Source organism: Embiotoca jacksoni, unplaced genomic scaffold (genome assembly GCF_022577435.1).
Source record: "Embiotoca jacksoni isolate LCO1_2020_lvr unplaced genomic scaffold, fEmbJac1.0.p SCAF_3, whole genome shotgun sequence".
NCBI lineage: Eukaryota > Metazoa > Chordata > Actinopteri > Embiotocidae > Embiotoca > Embiotoca jacksoni.
Window position 1 is genome coordinate 20,279,918 of NW_027185381.1, and position 24,512 is coordinate 20,304,429.

Sequence of the window (24,512 nt, forward strand, 5' to 3'; positions counted from 1 at the left end):
CACAGTCCTGGATAACTGCGTGTTTGTCAATAACAACTTAAGTTTAAGACGTGTGTATTTTAACCCTTCATTATTTTATTGGAGAAAATCAGGGTGGTAGAGAAAGTATGAAATATGCATGTTGTGTATAAAACAAGTTTTAAATGCCTCAATATTTAAACCTCCTTTGCACCTATTTTTGTTCACTCTGTAAAGACTTTGCACAGCTTGATATGAAACTATCAAAGGTATGTACAGGCAGAAGGACTACAGGATTTTGTGGGCGTGCAATAAAATACATGAAAAGGAATGTGGATCGTCTTCGTGGAAAAGAGAAACGTACAGACAACCAAGGTTTGTCTCTTTTATAAAACTCCAAGCGGTTGCAGAAATGCACATAAGCTTTGGTCTGAGCACCGATCGTGCCGATGTAAAGCAGATCCGTAAAGAGAAGGCGTGTACACTTGGTGGCCAGGTCACATGTTAAAATATACTCCAGCAGGCCAAACGTACTTGTTTTTGCCTGTATTTCATCCTGAGTCCAGACCAAAGTTTTTTTTAACTTGCAACTCTCGTTGCAAAAACGAAACAAAACGACACTTACCGAAAACTGCAAAACCTGTTTGTCGTGACAAACGTCAGTGCAAAAAAACAAAACTGATGTTTAGACGCGATATATAATGTCATATGTACAACTCAAAACAACAATATAAACATGTTCAGACTATACAGTAGGTCCTGGTACAGTATATTATGGCTCAACTTCCATTGGTGAAGAACTTTAGCTTCGAGCAATTAAATTAAAACTTGACGGCGAGGTCTCTGCAATGGCTCTGAAAGATGTGAACGAAGTCGTGTGTTTTTCTCTTGGTTTGTAACAGTCTTGATGAAATATGGGATTCGTCCTTCTATTCTACGCTTAACTTTGCTGTATTACGTGCACATTCATCAACAGGCCTTATACATCATATCTGTGGGCAGAAATAGTTACTACATAAGCATCTTGTCCCCGGGCGTGTGCTAAAAATGCCAGGACTTCCATTCGGAGCTCAACTCCCAACAACCGTCAAGCTGTAACCCGTCTGACCACTAGATGGCGCTGCTCTCATTAAAACCAGCCCGTGCCGTTGGATTTCTACAATAAAACAGTCTGAGCAAGTCTGTGCCATAATATGTTTCCATTAAATCCTCATTTTAGTATTACATTTCTACCTCATCACCTTGATACATGCATGTACATATACACAGTACATTAGTGCTGCGAAATCAAGTATTAGACAAAAAAGGTACGACACAAAAATATTCCTTTGAAAAAGACGGCGTCCTAATATAACAAATTCAAAACAAAAAGCAGCAAAATACCCGCAGACTACCCACAGCTACCTGCCTGGTGAACAGCTGACCTGACCAGGGTTCAGGTTAAAGAAACTCGCCTCAGTATATACACATATTGCACCATTCTTCGCTGCTGCTTTCAACTTCCATCAATTCTTTTAAAAAGTTTGCATCCGCACTGCGTTTGTGCGACCCGGTTTAGTGGTCCTATGTTGTCGAGTATTAACCTAAAGGTGCCGTTAAGAAACGAAGTAATAGTAACAGTCTCTCACTTACGGTCTGACATACTGTTAAAAGACGTGCGAGCCCGCTCACAGTTGACGTAAGATTCAGTATGAACGTATAGGCGGCGGCTGTACGGTGATCTGACCTGGCGGCTTCGGAAAGCCCTCGTGTTAAGAGTCGCTACCCTCGGTGCGCCGTGATGAGCTTAAGACACTTTGTTGGAATAAAATGAAGATGAAGGATTGGTGAAGTGCACCGCTGATGTGAGGTCTCCTTGTTTTGTTTTTTTTTGTTTGAATGCGTCTCGTTATTTTTTTTTTTTTTTACGTCGGATTGAAATCGAATGTGGTTTTGTGTACCGACAAGAGCGGGGACGTTAAAGCGCTCGCCGTTTGTGCAGCCGACAGGAACGCAGACGGCGGTATTAAAACAGAAGTTTGACGCTGCTGCCCTCACAGAGAAGGTGCGAGAGTCACAGAAATCTGCACGCATGAACGGACGAACTCCTTACACACACGCGCTCGCGCACGCACACACACACACACACACACACACACACCTTTGACAAACTACTGGCCTTTCACCCCTGACTGGCTTTGAAAATGAATCAAGCTCTGACAGGGAATCAATGTCACGTCGGCAGAATCGGTTGGACTTGAATTGACCCTTTAAAAGGTCACCGATTTGGGGAGCTGCTGTCCACTGGGAGGCATCCTGCAAAAGTCGGGGCTGGATCGAACCGAGGGCACCCCGACCGGTGACTGTCCCGGGGACCTGGAGTGACCTGGGGGAGACCCGGTGTACAACAGTGGTGCCGGGAAGGCAGAGTGATCTCTGGGGCCCCTGGAGAAAGGCTTAGAGTAGCCGGGCGACATGGCTCTGTGTGAGTCTGAACAGCTGGCAGTGGTATACTGGAAGGGAGCGAGTCTGTCGGCAAAATTAGCCGGAGGAGGGGGAACGATGGAATCCTCCACCCAGCTGTTCTCTCCCTCGTAGTCTGGCTCCTTGGGCAGACTGGGGAGAGCGCATTGGGATGGAGGAACAGGGGACGGGGAAGGAGGGATGAAGACCGGAGGTGGAGGCAGAGGGTAGAGAGTAGGGTCATAGTCTCTGTCGATGGTATTTGGTGGGTTGCTGTGCATGCCGGGACCTTCCTCGGGAGTGGAGGCCAGCAGCCTCTCCAGGTAGCGATCGTCTTCGTCGGCCTCGGAAAGGTTGTCGTACTGGGAGGTGTTGGAAGGCCGTCTGTCTCCCGCGGACGCCGGGACGTAAAGAGAGACCGGGAACTTGTTCGGCTTCGGTGGAGGGAGACTGGGAGAGGAGGGGGATGAGGAGGATCCTGTGAAGGCACGGTGAGGGGAGGGTTTTGAGGGAGGAGGTTTCGTCTGTGTGAGGTCGACAGGCGGGGGGCGGTTTTGGGCAGTGTTTTGGAGATAGCTTTGTTTGAGTGGCGAGCGGTGAGGCTGAACGAGGGGAAGGAGAGCGGCGGTGGTGGGTCTGTGGTCCAGGTCCAGCCCCCGGGTGGGATGAATCACCGTCCAGAGGCCTTTGGTCACTCTGCTCAGGGTAAAACAAAGGTGGCGGTGGTAGATCTGGGAGGTTCATGATTTCATCCTCAGTCTGCATGGTTACAGTATCAAAATCAGAGGCCTCATAGGGTGGAGGCCAATCCATAGGCTCTTCGTGGATCTCTGGTTTTCTGGGCTGGTTTTCCTGTATCCTCACATCTTGGCTGACTTCAGGTAGAGACTCTTTCTCATCTCTGACCAACCCTACTTCTGCACAGGATTTGTTTGCTTTTGGAGGCATCGGAGGTGCCCTACAAGGCCTCGGAGAAGGTGTTCCTTCTGTGTGGACCACAACTGGGTCTGGTGAAAGCAAACTAGGTGTGTTTGCCCTGGAGAGGCTCCTTGAGTCCTGGGGTTCTGCAGGAGAAGGGGCCTGATGTGGGGTGATGCCATCTGTTTGCTGGCTCCCTGCATCGGGCTGGCTGTGAGGTTGCAGTTGTATTTTGACCTCCAGATGAGAATCTGGCTTCAACGGCAGAAGGAGGACGGGTCTCTCTTGACCCAGAGGCATCTTTGGCAGCTCCTCTGACTTGGCTAAAAAAGGAAATGGAAAATGGGAAGGAAAAAAAACAAAACATACTTTAAAATGTATCGGACAAAGAGGTGAATGAAGCTTGATATTGTGAAAATATAACATAATAGAAAATAAATAAGTAAAAGAACATAGTTGTACCTGGAGGAGGTTGGTCCAGCTTTTTACTGCGCAGATCCGACATCGCAACCTGTAACTGTTCAACCACCACATCATCAGGCAGGAAGAAAGAATCCGCCAGCTGCTCCTGAAGAAACTCCCTCAGGTCCTCTAACTGAAGCTTCTGCAGGCGCTCTGAATAAACACAAAGAGAGGCGAGTTAACCCGAGGATAAATAAATATCGGGTATTCTCTGTGATACGGTGAACTCTGAACAGATATTATATTGTTAAAGGGAGTGATTTTACACAAGTCTTACTTTGAGACACCAAGTAAAGATTGTTAAAAATAAATAAATAAATAAATAAAATAAAATCAACCAATATGCTGAGACGATGTTTAAGTATGCATCCAATAAAAAGTCGGCTTTTGATTCTTCTCCACAGCAACCGGCCACTCGTGTTATGTAAGCCATCCAGTTAGGAGGCAGCCAACCGAGAGGAAGCGTGCAATGTAATCCCCACAGTAGCACTCACTGGTATAGCAACAGCAGACACGGTTGTATCTGGGCATAAACCTGGTTTGTCTCATTCTGCACGGCACGGCAAAATAGCGTGATCGGCTTCATACTCACTTTTGTGCAACTTGAAGGTTGTATAAGCCATAGCAGTGAGCACCTTCTCCCCTTCCAACACGTAGATGTCCCATAAACGCAGGGTGAGGGTGAAAGGAGTCTGTTAAGGAGGACGCAGGAGAAGACAGTCAGTCTGATCAAAAAAAAAAAAAAAAAGTATAAAAGCAACCCAGATGTAAAATGAGTGCTGCACGGCCATGTACGGATTAACGGGACTCCGTTCAAAACAGGGAACATCTGGAGCGGGAACATCTATGTTTGAAAAGCCGAGGAAATCCAAATACTCACTCTGTCAATGAAGCACTGGAGAAACCATTTGGTGGTGTAAATCCCGGTTGTCATCTGCTCCTTGTCCTGTGGGGCAGGAATTCATCAGAAACCGTCTCCATGGGAAGTTGCTCCTCATCATTTGTTCTCACTTATTAAATCTCACTTTCCAAATACGTTGGGCTCTCGGGAGCAGCAGTAACATCCTTAACATGTGGTCTCGTGCAACATAAATTAATCAAATCATGAGAAATGGCCGGATTAAATCAAGCACAGTCCGTGACCTCCTGAGCGATCAAGCAGCTCGGTGTCTCTTGCACGGACGGAAAGCATCGGTCATACAGAAGTGCTGTGACTCACCAGGTGCTTCTTTAGCTTAGGCAGCATTTTGGAGAGGATCAGCTCATGGTGGGCCTCGAAGCGGTGCAGCTTGGGAAATCCCGGGATGAAGAACCCTGGTGGAGAGAAAAGAATAACTCAGCAGACCATAAATGGTGTGTGGTGATGGCAGAGGCTTAGAAATTGCAAATGAAAGATCATGTCCCTTCATGAAAGAAGTGATAAAGTCACTTAAGGCCACATATATATATATATATATATATATATATATATATATATATATATATATATATATATATTTTTTTTTTTTTTTTTTTTTTTTATTAATTTTTTTGGTATCCTTTTCAGTAAGAACAGTTATGACCTAGACAATAATCAGGCCTGCTTCTTGCGGTCTGTCTACATTTCTTCCTCTGTCTCACCGTGCATGGAATGCTTGCTGTTGGTGAGGAGCTGGGATAGAGCCCAGAAGGCATCTTCCTCATTCAGGTACATGAGCAAGATGGCGGCGATCTGACTCATGCCCTGGCAGTAGCTGACCTCCTGGGGGGAACACAGGGGAAGAAACAAGCTTCAGTTAAACCGAAGGAGCAAATTAAGGGAACTATTCATAATTTAATAGAGCGCGCACGCACGCACGCACGCGCACACACACACACACACACACACACACACACACACACAGAGGGCAAGAGATGAGGGGAGGAGACCGCCTGGATGTCTGATGTAGTCTGAAGGCAGACGGTGGAAGAGTGTGGTTGTACTGCACAGGAGGAGATGCAGCTCTGGTATTATAAACACCAGAACCAAAAGGTTTTTCAAATATTTACAGTAGCCGAACAAACATTGACAGTAATGTCAAGCCTTTGCCTCGAATTACCGTCAACTTGACTCAGCAATGATTCAGTGATTTACACTGAAGTACCCCTTGGCCGGCACAGATACGTATACACAGACGCATACTTGGTATTTGTCCATATTAAGGCAGATTTATTGTGCGGCTAGAAGTGGAGACTCCAAAGTATCCTTTCAAGGAAATACAAATAGGGTTACGGTGAGTTTAAACTACACATTCTCCACATTCTTCTCTACCATCACATAGCCTAAAAGGACAAACAAAGCCCCCCACCCACCCACCCCAATCGCTCCCTTGCTCTTTCTCTCTTGGCTCTCCCACTGACCCAGTTTCTCATGAGCAGTGTGTGAGAAGAGAGGAAAAGGGAAAAGGAAAAGGCACATTCCCATTTCCTCCAGCTCAAACACCTCCACCGCACAGGAATTGAGTGCAGAAATCAGAAAAACACATTGGCTGTGTTTGTGTGTGGCGTGAAGTACTGTCCAAAAGAACCTCTTTTGGTGGGACTATTTCTAGCTTTTCCAGCTGGCAGCAGGCTGTGTTTGGACAGGTATCAAAATATACAGATAAATATAGATCTTACGAAACAAATACATGTTCACACGCATTTAGTGTAGATTTGTCAATGTTATGATTGAAACAAATAATTCCTGCTCAGTTGTAAAAGCAGGATTTAAATTCACAGAGAAACTCTAAAGAAAACTCATTGGGACTTTCAAGTCGATGCAAGCAATTATATTCATGGCTGCCCCCAGTATCCACGACTACAACTCAAATGCATGAATGTAAAACAAACACTTAAGATGACAAATACAAAATAAAATGGTCACCAAAAATTTGTACTTCAGATGGATAAAATGTTTGTCAATTTTCTGAAAGTTTGTCTTGGTTAAAAAAGAAAAAAATGCCAGATTTGTTTTGTTTGAAAATGATTTAAATGATTAATCAATTTTGTTTCAGCTTCAACATTCGTTCTCACCATTTGAAGCATGGGTCGTAGAAAAAAGAGAAACTTAGTCTAACAATTGCCTGGATGTGGGTTTTCACCGGTGGTCTGACTGTTAGACTGTGTTACAGAGCTGCACTCATAAATAAAAGGTCGCACACAAGGCTATTAACGAGAATGTGAATAGACGATGGGTCGAGAGTGCTTGGGCTGTTCTTTGCTTTACGAAAAGTGAACACACTCGATGGACTTGTTGCGCCACATGTGCTGCTTTTTGTGTACACAAAAGGACTCCCCTGTATTGTGTAACACAGTCTTACGTGTGCACACACACACACACGCACTTTCACACACTTACCGTGTTGTAGACCGAGTAAGCTGCTAACACATGAAACAGTGCCTGCTGCCTGCAGAGGGAACAGAGAAACCAGCAGTTAAAACCAGGATGTGATTCCTTAACAACAATCAAACAGTATGTCAAGAGTTTAGTGGAATTAATTGAATGAAAATTCCCCAAGGCCACGCGAGTAATGAACGCTCAACCACCTCATCCTTGAATTAAATCGGCACAGCTGGACTGAAAACGGCTGCGAGTATTTCTGGGGAGGCCGACAAACTTTGGCTGCATAGTATCATCCTGGTGGTGTTTTTATAGTTCCGTGTGTTGTGTGGAGAGTCTCTCCCTCTACCCGGTGAACCTGCTCCTCAGCTATCCAGCATGGCCGATTGCTTGATTTAATGATGCGAATGTGTGGAAGGGCTTCTGGGATCTATTAGTGCCGTGGTGACACTCGAGGATGTAATTTTTAAATAAGACCACATTTTGTTTTTATGGATTTCTGCCTTTAGTGATCAGCAGTGTGACATATAAAGTGAATCTTTTGTTTCGTAGGATTTTACGTACGTGAGCAGATGTACAAGAATATCAAAAAAAAAAAATCCCAGAGATTTTCATCTCATAATATTCTTCCAAAGCATGCGGCTTCCATCCAGATTCTGTGACGCGAGGCAGCCATTGTCTGTGCGTGAATGTATATGTGAGTGGAGTGGGGGCATTAACAAATATAATGTAGATGTAGAGAGGATGTCTCCCATCCAGGCCTCTATAGTAAATACATGTCTTATAGGCAGTGACAGAGACAGGAAAGGAGTTTTAAATAGCTGCCAGTGTCTCGGTATGTGTGTGTGTGTGTGTGTGTATTGTGTGTGTGTGTGTGTGTGTGTGTGTGTGTGTGAGACAGCTGTTGACTCGCAGGGAAAGAGTGGACAGCCAAGCAGGATGGAGCGGTGTTTTGGTCTGTGTGGACACTGTGGCTTTGAATTGAAGGGGAAGTACGTTACAAAGAGCAAGAGGGGAGCACCCCGTTACACACTCAAGAGACACGCCAACTGTTTCACAACTGTCCCAAGGAAATACAATGTAGTTGTTAGTTTGTCTTTTGGAAGTTTTCTTTAGGTATTTAAATGTTGTTCTAAATTTATTAGCATTCTACGGTGTTATTCTGTACGTGTACACTTGATGTCGGTGCACATTTCTGTATGCATGCCATTTCCTGTGGGGCTCTGTGCACTGACAGGAAGGCTAATAAAAGGCAGAGGAGGAAACCACCGCTTCAGTTTTGTGCGAGTGTGTGTGGGGCTGCTTTAAGGTTTAGCCCAGAGGTCACACCCTGCAGGAGCCTCAGTGAGGGCTAACCTGAACATGGGAGGTGACAAAGCAAACGAAAACAGTAACGGTGGAGACGCCGCTTTTAAAAAGAAAGAGGTTATGAAAACTAACTAAACTGTGTCACTTATTTGACCTGCTTCGGGTCGTGGAGTATTTAAATGATCCACAGGAACATCAGCAGTGCGTTTACTTAGATAAATGCTTCGGATAGGTACAATTTAGTCAAGGTTTCGAATGTAACCGTCATTTAAAAGAGAAACTGAAGAAATCATCATGCTGCATCAGTATTTCTTGTAGATGAACTGAAATACAAACTGCTCCACACAGCTTTCTTCTGAGTGAAGAAAAAAAAAACTCACTTGACTCCAAAGCGGTCCATGAACATGATGTGGTTCCTGAAGGTTCTGTTCACATCCAAGTCTATCTGCTTGATCTCGGTGGAGAAGGTACGAGCCTGCTGCTTCATTTTCTGGAGAACAGAAAAATGCCAATTATGTTTTAAAACTAGGCAAGAATTAAAACCGTCACAGTATCCACATTATTGGGATTCATACCTCATATTTTCCTTCGTTATCTCTTTTCATTTTCTCTATATCCAAAAGCAAGGCCCAAGCCTGGCCTCTCAGCTGGAGAGGAATACCTTTATACACGCGCTTCACCAACTGAAACACACGCGACAGACACATATGAACAGAGGGACTCTCTAAACATAAAAAGACAAGAGTTCACCACAGCAATCACAGGACACAGGCAGAGGGGTCACGTATAAATGCTGCTTTAAGGGGTGTCGCCTTCCTTGTTAACTCTCTTGAATGACAAGCACTCCTCACGTACACCTATGTACTTGCTTTAACCGTCTAGACCAGAGAGAGGGGAGAGATAAAGGAACGAGCTGTGCTTAGAAGTGGAATGGAAAAAAGATTGTGAACCAAAATGGAAATAATACGACACATTACTGAGTAGATAACAAGGGAAGCGAGGGCTAAATTGAGACAGTATGTTGGTGTCTGGCGCTTGAAGGGTGCCGCTATGGACCTTTTCACTGTTCTTGTACTTGTCCCATTTCTTCACCATCTTCAGCCATTTCTCCACTCGCTCTATCTCCTGGTGCTTTTGCTGGGAAGAGGGAATGGGAAGAGGGAATGGGAAGAGGGAATATGTGAAAGGGCATAAAAATAAAAAACTGAACTTGCTTTGCAGCAACAAAGTCCATACCTTCTCTTCAAGGGCACTTGGTGTTGGCAGCGCTTCCTCACTGGAAGAGAAATGCATAAATACACAACGTATATTAGAGGTACAAACATGAAGAGGATAATCTAACAAGTATGCAAGACATTATCATAATGTGAGAAATATGAGAGACCGAAAGAGAGCAATTAGGGAACAAACAGACACGACCAAAGAAAGCAGTCAGGGCTTTAAATTTGCTTACTGCAGGAAGCCGAAGCGGTCGGTGACTTTATAGATGCTGTAGTCAGCATCTTCCCATGGGTCAATGTTGACACCCTCCTGCCTGCCCTGAAACAGCCACATGCGGTCCAGATCGTAAGTATTTGGTTAGTTTTGTTCTTAAAGATCCGAACTTCAGAACATTCAGTTTAAAATTAAATGAAAGGAAAGTCCCAGGCTTTATTTGGAGGGTTTGCGTCAAAATAAAAGGAAGTGTGTGGGAGATGTAGTCCTCATAAGACACAGTGCCTAAAGTTTAAGTAATTGGAAAGCTACTCCAAATAATTCATATTTTGTGAAAAATCTTTTTGCCATCAATGATTGCCAGAAGTCTTGGACACAGACATCAGAAGATGCTTTGGATCTTCCCTGGTGATGCTCTCCCACTTCTTTTTTGCTTGGCATGTTACTGACAGTCATCTGTGTAGTTTCTGTGTAGTTTCCTCCAAATGAAGCATGTATTCAATTTATAAGCTACACAGACTTAAAATGGAGCTTGCAGGGAGGCCGTCATCATCGCTGTAAGATGATGATGTCCTGTACACACACTTACCTTGTCATATTTAGAGATGATTTCAGCCCGTTCCTCTGCTATCAATGTGTCTATATCCTTCTTCATGTCAAAATCTAGAAAGAAGCAGATAAAATGCCATCAATAATGGTCAGGATTTGCCTAAATTGGACACATCACCAGTCAAAGCAAGGATTACGTACTAGTGTGTGATCTGCATTATATTTAGTTTTAAAATAAACACCGTATACCAGAAACTATAAGAAGCCGGTGCATGAACACAAACCACACGGACATTGGCTGCTTCCTGCTACAATACCCAGAACTTCAGCTGTGCAAAACATTTGGTGCCAATAGACAAGCTGAAGTTCACAGATTCTCAGTATGATGGGATAGTTAGCGGATATCTGAACATGTCACAGGATTCGAGAGTGTATCATAAGTATTATCAGGGACTCCTTTAAAGGGATGCTGGCATTGTGTCACTTGGTTAACAATCAACAACAGAAAACACAAAATATTTTGTTCTGGTGATTTATGGCAGATAACATCTGACCGTCACTGGTCGCTTTGCCCTTTTCCAGACAGTCCATTCCACTTTCAAATTTGCCAAAATGTTGTGTTGTTAATCCAATTAATTTGTTTGACAGGGGCAGCTCGGGTCAGACTGCAAGTGGATCAGAACAGTTTAGGCTGAACTGCTAAACCTCTCACAATACCAAATAATCTGTGCTGTGAAATGCTTCCAAGAAAGCTTTTCGTCCCCTGTGAAAACCAACTTCACTTTGGGATGCACACATACTGTGTAAAACAGCCCAATAATCCTCTTGTGTGTCTCCAGGCCGATTTACACATTGATCACAAAGTACTTGGGTATTTGAGGGCCAATTGCACAGCAGGTCACCATCTGAAGTGTGAAAAGGATTGACAGTCATGGAGCATTACGCATCAGATTACAACAGTGTGTTGTTATTTTAGATTCTGCATACACAAACTCACATTACTTAGAAGCAAGGAAGTGACCGAATGACCTGAGCAAGAGAGGACAGGAAAGGCCAGGGTACCAAGTGAAACCAGAATTCCCCAACGGTCCTGGAGCCACCCCCCTTCCCCCATTTCTCTAACTGTGTAACCCGGACCTGACTCCGGTCTGACCCTCTTTCTCTCCCCGGCCTGATGTGTTCTGGCAGCATGGCTCGGCTGTTTTGCAGTCGTCACGTCTGAATGGTCTTTCAGCAGAGAACAGCCGCGCTGCCCATTTTGCCAGATCAGCATTTCAGAGCGATGTTTGGACATGAAGACTATGGGAGCTATGCCGAGCAGGCACCGTGGAACGAAGAATCTGGGTTAAGAAACATCTGCTACTGTTTGGTGTTTATTTTAAGCAAGAAGTTAGACAACTAGCCCTTTGTTATGCTGCAACCTTAAATTCTATCATGGGACAGAAGTTGAAGTTCAGGAAATTCAAATTACGTTTTGCACAGACAAGGAAAGAATAAGAGGTTATTTCAGCATGTTTCAACAGAGATCTAAAGAACTCTAAAGCGTGCCACAGCATTTTAAATAAAGTTCATTATAAACTGTGACACTGAGAAAAACAGGACGATTTACTTCAGGAACCGGCTTGTACCATCGACAAGTGAGCCCACTGCAACAAATGACAGCGCACTGAGAAACACTTTTGCTGTTGCTTGAACAACATGTGTAGCCAGCTGAGGATTTAGGCAGCGTGAATGTCCGGCATGCCTACAGCGACAGGTGTGAGGAGCGCCTGCCGCTTCACGCGAAAACCCTTTAACTTTTCCCATCAGAGCCTCGATGCTTTGCGCTGACCGGGAGACATTTCTTTTAAAGCGATTTCCCCAACACAATCTACACGCTGATGCTGAAACACGGGACACACAAGAGATAAGTTAGGAGGGTATCAAACGGAACGATGTCATTTGTTTCTGGGTGTCCATGTTTGTGTCTGTGTGTGTTTACACGCATTAAGGACACGCATAAATCTCCCAGCAGTATCCAGTGCTGTTGATATACTTGTCTGAAATATAATTAGTTGTACACATTGTTAATCCCCACCCCGCGCCTACAATCAGACCTAATCTTTGACAAATGTTAACCGCAGCTTTTAAAACAAACAGCTGAGTCTCTTGTCTTAACAGGTGATCAGTGAAACCAGACCAGAGAGTAAATACACTCGGTTTTCCTTTTTGAAATTTCCCTTTTCTCGACTTGCTCAGGTCAGGCTGTTTCAGGGCTTTTCAAGGCGTCAGTGTAGTTTTCTTAACAGTTCAGTAAGCAGTCCATGAAGCGGTGCTATTAACCCGGCTCTAATCTTGCACCTAGCACATGAACAGGGAAAACCGCCTCCCAAAAAGCGGATTATTGACAAATACTGTATATTAATAAAAACTTAAAATGTTCCCATATCACAGTTTGCACAAACCATCACCCTACAAACATGTTGGTTAGCAAATGCAAACCAAGTAAAAACCAAACATTGGGCCTTTATTTGTTTATTAGGCCTTTGTTTATGCTACTTGTTAATAAAATTAAATAACTACAATTTTTATTTCATATTCCAATCATCTTGCCGAGTCAGGACCTGACCACAAATGACTGAAAACGTGACTAACTTCACTCATTCACGTGTTTTTCACTCAAGCTGCTCCTTGCAGATTGTGAACCGTTTTTAAAATCACTATGTACAAGGTGAATTAGTAGAAAAGGTCTGTTATGCTTCATCTTCAGGTTCCAGATACTTACTTCCTGTGTTTAGTCTCCAAACGGCTAATACTATTGTGTTGAGGTCAGGAAGAAAAGGAAACCAGTAACTGCCACTCCTTCAACAACAGGTTTGACGAGAATGGCAGAAACAGTGTGACAACAAAGTGGGTCTTCCTCCAACCAATGGAGAAAAAAAATAAATAAAAGGCCTAAAATTATCCAGACTTGGCATTTGTAGTCAGCAAGAAAGACGCGGGTAAATCATAGGGTGGTCAAGTCACATTAATACTGCTGGCGTTCTGCTCGTGACTCATAAGCAAAACACCAGCAGAAAACAGGCTGAGGCTGTCCTCAACAGAGCATTCAGGCTGGTTTCAAGGACTTGAGCAGTTCTTCTCAAGTGGTCAAGGAGGTAGGTGGCTTGTTAACAGATCGAAGCGAGAAGGAAAAAGTTAGTAAGCAGCTGAAAGGTTCACTGAGTAGCAGAGAGCTCACGCAAATATCACACCTGGGGGAGTGTAGACTTGGTCGGCACTGAGGTATGAGGAACAAAAAAAACCGTTTTATTTAGGTTTAAATTATTTACCGCTTTTAAGAGAAACAAAATGGGGGGGAAAGATTAGATGGACCACACGGTGGGCCAGAATTTCAGCTGGTTAGAGACGCTGAATGCGCAGTGAAAGAACACTTCCCTGTCTTGCCAGATATTGAAAACCTGGTTGCTGACAGGATAGAAGACTTTGCGCCCGGTGCTTAGGTGACATCATTTCCTGTTATGACAGAGCTCTAAATCTAGCTTGGGTATATAAGCTCTCAGTGCACAATTGTAACCGCAAACAGCTCGCATGGCATTCTGAATCACACTAATTACATGGTTGAGTCAAAACTTCCTTTACAGAGTCATCACCAAGATGTCCTACCTTTAAATGTACTGCATCTCGGTGCAATATTCAGCCAGGAAATGACCCACACTGTCTGAGACGCATAAATAAATACATAATTACACTTTTATGAAGCAAAATCATTTGGACAAGTAATGCTGTTAAAGAGACTTCCAGGAAATAAGGTTAAGATGGTCTGTGCGCTGGCACCCAAAAGGCCATTTATTTCCATTTCAGAGCCTAGTCAACTGACAGTGCCAAAAAACAAAACAAATATTTAAAAAAAATAAACTTTATCAGTCCACAGAGGAAATACATTTTCTCTGTCACGCAAAGGCGACTAGAATACAATGCTTGACTGCAAAAAGATCAACTCTTGACAGTTAAGCCATAAGTTTTTTCCTTTCTTTTTTACATCTATTTTTTTATTTTTTATTTTTTCCTTGATCCATAATCATCTCTCTTTTGCTTTATAATCCATCTTAATCTGAGTGGCATCCGATTTAAAGGAGAGGATTATACAAGAGCAAAATAAGAATGAAAGCCCGGGATTAGAAGGAGGCCGACAATAGTCGACCAACTGTGGGAGCCTGGGAACTCTGGAGTTCTGTTGTTTGGTTAGATACAGAGCGATGCGTGTACACTACTGTATGAGTGTATAAGTAGGCTGACATCTTGACTTGAAATCTTCAAGTGAAATTACCTCTGGGTGTGGAACGTTTACAAGCAGAGGGCTAGAAGGAAGCGGAGCTGAAGTCGCTGCAGTGGAGACGCAATTCTGTTTCATCTATAAAGTGTGTTACAAACATTGTACAAATGTTGCACTGAAGTATTATTATTATTATTATTACTGATATCTGATCAAATTTTTGTATTGGACATCTCCGATGTGGCAGGCAATCAAAGCGCAAACCCCAAATTCCTGATGGCCTGACAAAGCAGAATATGCCAGATGTTTAGTTCTTTTTACCGGCGGATGATTAGTCACCATCCTGCATGGTCAGCCAAAGGATCCGAGTCTGACATCAGACCATCTCATGCCAAGGACTCATTTAACCTGCTTAACCTCGCAGAGCACGGCCCATACCCCGCCTCTCCTATCATCTGTACTCTGTGGACCGTAACCCATCATCTGTCCTGCACAGGCTGATATTGCTTCGCATTTGGGGTAGACAATATTTTGCGCCAATTTCCAAAGATTGTTAAACCGATTTTTTTTTGATGATGCCAAAACTAAACATTTTAACGTTCTAAAAAAAAATATAAAACATCAGAGATGTCTAATATTAAAGAAACGACTCCAAAGGCTACATCAAAGGGCTTCTTACAAAATACCCTCACTGCATGCTTTTCATTTGTGTGACTAAGTTGTGCTCCGACGCGTCTCAAGTATCCCTAAATCCCATGACATCACCGTTTCTATTTGCAGTTGCACAGATCGTCTTCACATATCGCCGCACCGAAAAAAATTGCAACTGTGATTTTATACATTTGTTGACCATAGTCATTGTTGCAGTAATTACTACAGTCATTACGAGAACAATTTACGTTAAATCAGTTCAAAGAATGTGCTACACTACAGTGTATATGATTATCCCTGTCATTAAATTTGTTTAATTCTGTAGGTTCATGGTGCTTGTGGAGAACAAGCATATCATTCCAGTCCAGAAAAGAGAGGCTAACAAGCGACCACATGGCTTCGATTTCCACATCAAGAAGCCTGAAGTCCCAGATGGCTTCAGAGCTCCAGTTCTGTAATGGGTGTCAGACACACAGTGTGTGCATGTAAGCGTGCATGTGTCTAAAAGAAGAAGAAGAAAATAAAATGTCCAAAAAAAAAAAAAACAGAAAGAGAGTGATGAGGATCACAAGGAAGTGTTTTTTTTTTTCTATTTTCAGCAGGGGTAAGGTATAGGTTAATAGCTGTTTCAGGTTCACATAATCCTGACACAGATTAGAATCAAGTTCTTCTGAAAAGATCTTGAATTCATTTCCTCTCAATAGTTGTCAGTTTAAAAAAAGGATGTAATTAAAAGGGAGGGCTTCAGAGACCAGCAATCCCCCCCACAGGGAACCGAAGCAGACTGGTACAAGATGTTCAACAGCTTTATGGAGTCTAGATGAAACTTCAGAGATACTGAAATGCTGCTAAAATGTTCTAAATGTATACTCAAGGTTATGGTATAAGTAAGGGAGCGATTCAGTATTAGTTCATTTTATTAAAAAAAAAATACATTGTACTACTTAATCATATCTTGTTTGCCATCTTCAAAACATGCTATACTTAATAGCCCATAATTACATACACATTGATGATTTGATTATGTAAATAAAGCCCATATGCTTCAATACCATCTGGACCCTTCAGACATAATAAGGATGCAAATGTTGAAGCCCCATGCTACCAAACATTTTGTGCAGGTGTGACGGTGAATGGACAATGGACAATTGTTTGCCCTCACCCCGGCGGTTCCTTCTCAGGACGACTGTGGCTGCTGATTCCCAGCAAAGCGAGGCAAACAGTGTGCTAACTTGATCTCCTCTTGACTAAGCTGAAACGACCACCGAGACCATGTAAACTAGGAAATCAAAGTAAACTTTGGGAGAGGACATATCCACCTTAGGCCAATGAGCGACCATCGTACCGCTAGTAAGCCTTGATGGCCGGCCAGTCTCAACAAGAGAACCGCTGCCTTTCTTGCTGTCTGAGCCTCTTTCCACTCTATGTCCCTTATTTTCTTTGGCTGTTGAATTTATGCACAGAAAATAGCAGTGACACAAGACTGTGTGACTTGGGGCCAAACCATCCACAGAACAAGAACAGGGGAAAAGCAGAAGGCTCAGAATAGCTTGTTGTCCCCAAAGGGTCTTTCTGTCCTGCTCCACTCTGCATCACCACTGTCCCTCCTCCCCATCTTTTTTCCAAAGCCAAACACACAGATTCAAAAACAACAACACTCTTCATCCCAAACTACATAACCTTTTATCAGACTTGACAAAGGAAACGAGATGGGAGTCTGAGAAAAGAGGGCTCACCTCACCCTGCATCTGACCCACTCTCAGAACGGTCTCTGGACATTGCTGCTGCCTGGGAGAGGGGAGATGGTGTCTAATTATAACAATGACCGCACAAAGTTTTGGATGCTGGAGTAGCAGGCCTGTCTGAGAGGCCTCGTTTCCCAGTGGCAGCACTTTTCGGGGGGGTGGTATGAGGAGGACAGGAATGTCAAGGGAACAGTATTCATAAACACAAAACCACACGATGCTGCTGAGAAAGCCACATTCTCAGAAATGGACCGTCTTCCTGGCAAGGATGCAGTCACAACACAACCGGTGAAGCCACAGGAAAGCTCTCATTCAGAGTTTAAATTACTACGGTTATTACATTCGAAAAGATTGTAAACTCATGTTTACATATGAAGTGGAACAATTAATATTACGCAGTTCAGAAAAGCACAAGGGAAACACGCAGTGTTTAGGGAAGTTGCAACATCATGCTGACTGTCATGCTATTATTAAGTTTCATTTTGTGTCTAACCATTTACAAAAATATCTGTCTAGCGTTTTCTGCGTAACAATCCTCTTCCACTGCACCAAAAACAATGTGATCAGGTCATCGGTTAGCTCACAACATAAGATCTGACGCAGCTTCCACTTCTTGTATATACCACTACAATCCACTCACCACGGCACAGTACTGATTTTTACAAAGCCAAACACATTAAATAATTTAAGCAAGTGAGCACACAGAGAAGCTTTCACCCAATGAGGAGGGCCCAACCAAGACCAAAGTCAGCTGGTCTCAAAGCAAAAAAAACGAAACAATAATGGTGCCAGATTCACTGATGCACGCTCCACTGGTGATTTGGCTGTCATAGTTTTCCTGTTCAAATTATGTTTACAAGGACAGAAACAGAGGATTATGGTACATGGAAAGGGAGCAGCCTTTCACTAGAGAGGAAACTGGAACGTCACCACGGTCCAACAGCAGAAGGAAGTTAAGTATTTGGAGCAAAAACTAATTTAATGTGGCATCTAAAAAAAAAAAAGACTCAAACGCGAGACAATCATTGAGGGGAAATTCCAAGATAGCCAAATTAGGCTTTAGACAAATGGCAAAACAAAAAAAAACTATTTGGCTACTATCCCATGGAGACATCACTCATGTCCTCAGCTCAGAAGCAGTTTTCAGCCTGAGTATCAAAATACAGTCTCAACAGTAGTGACCTCAATTTCCCTAATGATAGACTGTGGGAAATAGATTCAGGAAATGTATAGACAAACTAGCTCAGTCAAATGTCACATAGGTTTCTGGCAAAGGTTCATGAACGTGATAAACTGACATGATGGTGAACTCTGAGTCACACTCGGTGGCAAGTAAATGGTTATTTTCACTGTCAACTGACCTGCCATTTTATTAAAAATCAATTAAAACTTAATGATGTCGTCATCGTTAAGCTGATGAAATGTAAAAAAAAAAAAGCAGGTGTCAAAGTGGTAAAAATAATGACGTTTTTAATGTATGCGTTTTGTCCCACCAATAATCCAAACCCGAATCAAAATTATGTCAATTAATTTTCTTTTGATTGACTAGGTGATCATAATTTTAACACTGGGAATTCTAAAGAGCTAAAATGAGGGGGGGAAAAACTACTTCTGCAACATATCAAACACATACCACTAGAGCTGCTTAATAATTTCATATACTGTAACATGCTATGAGAAAACACTAATACATTGTGGGATTTTGACTTTTTCAGTAATGTGATAGCTAAAACGGTATCTTTTGTACTTAAGAATTGCTAGGTCAAATGAAAACCAAGGCTTCTACCCACAAGGCCATCATAACTGCAATACTAATTAAATTAATATTATGTTTTAAAATTGCAGTGTGAATATTATAGTGCCACCATACTATATTGTTTTGATTGGCTGTACCTGCCATTGTCATCAATTCACTTTTTATATTTCAGTAATCGGCTTCGTATATTTAAATTGTTATTAATGTCATACATGCCCTGTGCAATTATTGTTAACAAAACTAAAGGGCAAACAGAAATTTCCACTTTTCCATGTTCAATGCAAATAAATGCCTCTCCTTCCTCATAAGTTATTATCAAACTATGATTGGACTTATACTATAATAGTGGCATAAAATGAACAGAAAAAGACAATAAAATCATTCATCTCAATTATTTGGATGACAACTAATCATGACAGCCGCTAGATAGGCTGTAGTCCACTGGATAGCTTTGGGTTTGTGCGCAGAGTTTGCATGTTCTCCAATGAGCTGCAAAGGTTTCACACATGCAGGTTTGGTGAATGGGAAACTCAAAATAGCAAGCTTAAAAGTGACTCGGGTCAGGCAGGCTGAGCCTACTCACTGGCCAGTCATACGATTTCAGCTCACAACTCAAAGGTAAAGAAAAAAAACAAAAACAAGAGAAGACACGCCTATGGTACGATCAGTTACACCATGTTATCAGTGTATCAAATCAGTGTTTCAACATCTAACAGTTCTTCAGAGTACACGCAAATGGACATTTCAAATCAAGTAATATGAATGGACTACAACTGTTGAGTTGAAGCAAACAATTGTGAAACACAAAACATTGGTATGAGTGGGACAATGTCTGTCTCTACTGTAGTCCTGTAAACTTATGACTTGTCCAGGGTGTTCTCCTGCCCACCTCCCAATGTGTGGTGACATATTAAGCTTCAGGATCTGGTCAACAACAACATAAGCAGGGATATGGACACTATTTCAAAAGAGATCTGAAAAGACAACACTGAAACTCTGAAGAGACATTTCATGAGTCACACAGCAGGGCAAAAGCCTTTCTGTCCTTGTAATGGTCGGGGCAAGGCTTCACTATTTGGTGCATTTTGTGATACTGGTACGTTTGGGGGCCTTTGACGTCCATCATAAAGCCGCCATTCAGGCAGACAAAAAGGCTACTGTTGGCTCTCTGCTTAAATAATATTATGACAACAGAATACAATGAATGCTGCTGATTGAAGCGTTATAAGAGAAACATAAATTAACATTAAATATGCTCTCGGAGTATGACTACGATTTTGCGTTAATTTCTATCCGACTAACTACTAACTTTTCTCAGTTGGGTTAAATAAATAAATAAATATTGAAATACTGTTGCGAAGCTATCCAGTGGGGATTAACAACAGAAAAATTAAAGACAATCATCCACTCAGAGTTAAAAAAAAAAAAAAGTAAAATGCTGCTGACTGAGACACATTCACAGGCACAAAAACAAAACGGGGGCTCACATGCTTTGCCTCACACGTGGCTGACATCCTGCTGATATCAAAGAGTGCAATTAGATCATTGTTCATGAGCAAAGGCATCTTCACAACCATTTCTTAAAGTCAAAGTTGAAAAAGTTTAAGGCTTAAAATGGATTTGGTAATGAAGAAAATATGGATTAAGAAGAATGTAATCATGACTATACTGATTCAATAAGTATACAAGAGGGGACACAAGTATATCTGGCTATATTTTTTTCAAATGTCATACCCTAGTTGTAAATAGGCACTGCAGAAGGTTTAATGATTTGTATGGGTCAGAAGGAATTATCCAGTGGGAGGTTGACTCATTGGGGTGATTGCTCATCAATCTTTTAACCTTTGAAAAGTTTCCTAGGTTAAACAGAAATCAAACCAGTTGACAACAATAATAGCAAGGCAGTGGGCCACAAATAATGAGTCAGAAATGATAAGGCATAGGTGGGCTCCTCACACTGTACAGTATACTCATCACGCCAAACTACATCAAGAGTGCTCAAAGTTATTCATCCATTATCAAAATAGTTGGCAATTATTTTTTTTTTAAACTGATCAACTAATTAATTAATTAACTAGTCCTTGCAGTTCTGTCAGAAACAATAAAAAATACAAACTCTAAATGTTGTTATGCTATTGGGCTTGCAACCGTGTCCATTTACTGCTGAGGAAAAAGGAACTCTTTGTTCTCATTGTTGTAAAGAAAAAAATAAGAAGGCGGTCTGGTGACTGGACAGTAAATTATTCAACCCTGTACATCCACAACTTCGACTGCACACGCGTGTACACAAAGGCACAGCACACCATGTCTACTTCCACCTCCCACAGCCTTTACAATTGTGAACACCAAATACCAGCAGTGCACATGTAAAATGTGGGGAAAAGGCAGACTAATAGTGCGCAATTGCCAATAGCACCAATTCAGATCTGCCACATTATATTGACAACAAAACACATTGAAGGCGAAACGTGACAGCAACGCAAAAGACAACCAGACATCTAATGGACAACTGGAAGCAAGATCCTGCTGGAGGTCTTTCACTCAGACTGTCTGTAACCTCCCCCACTCCCAGTTAACCTTCCAGAAGGGACCACGCATGGCATGACATGACACACAGACCAGTTCACTGGCCTACTTCTGGCTGCTGGAGAGTCTTGTGTGGTGGGCCGTGGAGAGTATAATACTCTATATAACTGTATAATAAGTGACAATATGTCTCCTTTTGGAAATCAATCCGAGGGCAGTCGTTTTGATCACAACTATAGTTAATACATACTGCACGGACACATCGACAAAACGCGTAACTTCAGGCTGTCAGGGCTAATTGAGGTTCATGCGGGCACGTCGTCGCACAACAAGTAAACAGATACTTGTTTGTTATTGTGGATAACCGGAGGGTCGTTTTCCCATCATAAACACACTTCTCGCCGTCATTTAAGTGCTGGAAAGCCCGTGAAGAGTGATGCAAAGTCAGAAATTCCCCAGGAGAAGTTGCTCATTCACTGTCCTCACCACAGAGGGGTTTGTTACACTAATCTGCTCTTACAGTAAACAGTATCTGTTCCTAAAATAAATAATAATAAAAAAAAAAATTTAAAAAAAAAAAGCGTGCAAATATGAGCACAAACGTTTCCCACGACCGTGCACGTGCGTGTAGTCGTTGCAATTAGTGGGAATTGAGTTCTTTAATGGTTTGTAGTGGATTAGGGAAGTTGTAAAAAAACAACAACAACAACAACAACAACAACAACAACAACAACAAAAACGCAAAAGGACCGCTAGATAAAGAGGCAAATATTTTGTACGGCCGAGCACATCGCGCTTCCAGCGCTGATCACTACAAAGACGCGGACGACTGAACAATGCGGTGGGGACGCTAACGTTGAGTAGCAAACCGCCGTCGCTCACCGCTTACCTTTTCGAGCGACTTCTCTTCTGCTGCGCTGAACCTCCAAGTAGAAACGAAATCCACTATTCTCATTCTCTCCCTCGCTGTCAAAGGGGGGGGAGGGGGGGGGAGCTGTCACACAAAACGCCGTCCGCTACGATGGAAAAAAAAAAAAAGGGCTTGTCCTCCCGGCTGTCGACTGGCGTCGCTGAAATCGATGCAGGTCGGACGGACTCACCCCGAAGTCCAGTTCCACATGCTGCGAGCGCGAGAGAGAGAGAAAGAGAGCGCGAGCGAGCGAGAGAGAGAGCGCGAGCTGTTTGCAGCTGTTTCTGGCTACACTGGTGACAGTACGACGCACGCGCGCGAGCAGCGGACGGGAGGAGCGTCTCTACGAGTTTGAACGTTTTTTTTTTTTTTTTTTTGATGTGCAGGAACTGGGCTGAAAGGCGGTAGGTTTTCATGTCTAACGTGTATCATACTTAAAAATAAAAAAATAAAACAAGTAAGGGAGTTACTGCTTCTTCCTCCATATTTTGTATGGGTGTTTTAAAGCTACGGTTTTGCAAGTTGATTGGAGACATCTATCCAAATGACGCGATGAGTTACAGTTAACTAACAGCTAGTCTATTGTAACATTTGCTTAATAAAGCTTTGGCACATTCATGTTTTTTTTGTTTTTTTTTTGGGGGGGGGGGGGGTGTGGGGGGGTATTTGACACCACCTAACTAGTTCTCAACCTTTAACTTGTCCACAGTTACTTGAAATAAGATATGTTGCGCCCTCTGTTGGATAAACATGAGACACGCAGGTGATACTGGGATATTACCTTACATTTCAAATCCATTTAAAGTTTCTTTCTTTTCTTTTTTTTTGACACATTTGGAAAAGCAAACATTTGATTTTTCTTTCGAAAACTAATAAAGATTATACTGTCAAACAAACGATATATAACATTGACACTCCTTAATCATTTTCATCATTTAAATAAATAAAATAACAGATCAGTCATATGGAAAAAAAAATAAGTACAGGCCTACATTTATCACACCTTCAAATCCATGAAATTCAAAGCGGGAGCCGTAGGAAGCAAATTCTGCCAAGAAGCACACTGTTCACGAAAACTTCATGAAAGGTTCTGCAGGTATCTCTTTAACCTTCGTGGAAATGTGACAAGAAAAACTCTTTACGGTCCAAAAATAACATTGGAGCAAAACAGTTTGCCAATGAACATATGGCAAAGAGCAGGCCTTTTTGAGTTGTGTGCTCTGGACAGACAAATCAAAGACAGAGTTATTTGGCCACAGTAACAGTAGACCTATTTGGCACGGTTCAAAGACGGTTTTTAAGGAGAAAAACCTCAAACCAATTGTGAAGAACGGTGATGGATACGTTATGAACTGGTGCTTCCCTGCCTCAGTAACTGGGCAGCTTGCAGTCATTGATTCAACTACGAATCCTGCATCGTATCAAAAAGTGCTTGAAGATAATGTGAGTCCATCTGTTCGAAAGGTGAAGGTGAACCGGAGGTGGGCGATGCAACAGGACAATGAGCATTAGTACACCAGCAAATCCATCAAGGAATGGCAACCAAAAAAAAAGACGACTTGGAAAAAAAAGCACAGATTTGAAATGGGCAGTACATGCAAAAAAAAACTCTGAACATTTTGCAACTGAGGGGGTTTTACATTGAAGAGTGGTCAAAAATCTTAGCTTGCCAATGTCTAAAAACTGTTGGCCGTTAATGCTAGTATTGCAGAAGGAATTTCTTCAATACTAGCCTTGTGCTTACTTTTTCCATGGAGGAATAGTATATCTATTTATATATATACTTTTTTTACAATAAATGATTGAAAAAGCTAATTTACCTTGTGTTTTGTTTATGTAAACCACCTTTATGTGTGGGCTCGGTTTCAAAGAGGATCAAATGTTTGTCCAAATATGTCAACGCTCACAATGTGAACTTTCAGGTTTTTAATGACTAAATAATCATTGTAGGAAAGTACAGCTGTAAAATGGGCCTTCAAGTATGAATGACTACTTCCTAATTACGACTAAATCCTTGAAATGAAACGGGACAGAAAATTAATGGCAGCTGAATTACAACTGTCGTGGCTTACTGGGACACTTGACTGGAAAGGAGCCATTGGTAATTTTAGCAATACCATTCACTTTTAAAAGGTCAAAATGTCTGCCGTTTCGGACATCACCTTGACAGGCGCCTTGGATCTGTTCCCGTTAACAGCACCTGCAGCTTGGCACTGCATCTTTATTTTTTTGTCGCATCAGGGTTATAAGTGACTCAC

The 24,512-nt window shown here is 42.4% G+C and overlaps 1 protein-coding gene across 1 annotated transcript; it reads right to left on the reverse strand.

Moving 5' to 3' along the window:
* Positions 1 to 55: 55 nt before the first annotated feature.
* Positions 56 to 22,534, reverse strand: LOC138205744 (USP6 N-terminal-like protein). The gene is given in 15 exon segments (XM_069161945.1): positions 56 to 2,939; positions 2,941 to 3,641; positions 3,781 to 3,933; positions 4,373 to 4,472; positions 4,661 to 4,726; positions 5,000 to 5,094; positions 5,401 to 5,521; positions 7,139 to 7,187; positions 8,809 to 8,918; positions 9,004 to 9,111; positions 9,485 to 9,565; positions 9,665 to 9,704; positions 9,882 to 9,967; positions 10,452 to 10,525; positions 22,234 to 22,534. Coding segments are annotated over 14 exon segments (2,508 nt in total). The 5' UTR covers positions 10,518 to 10,525; positions 22,234 to 22,534; the 3' UTR covers positions 56 to 2,207.
* Between the last annotated feature and the right edge of the window lie 1,978 nt (positions 22,535 to 24,512).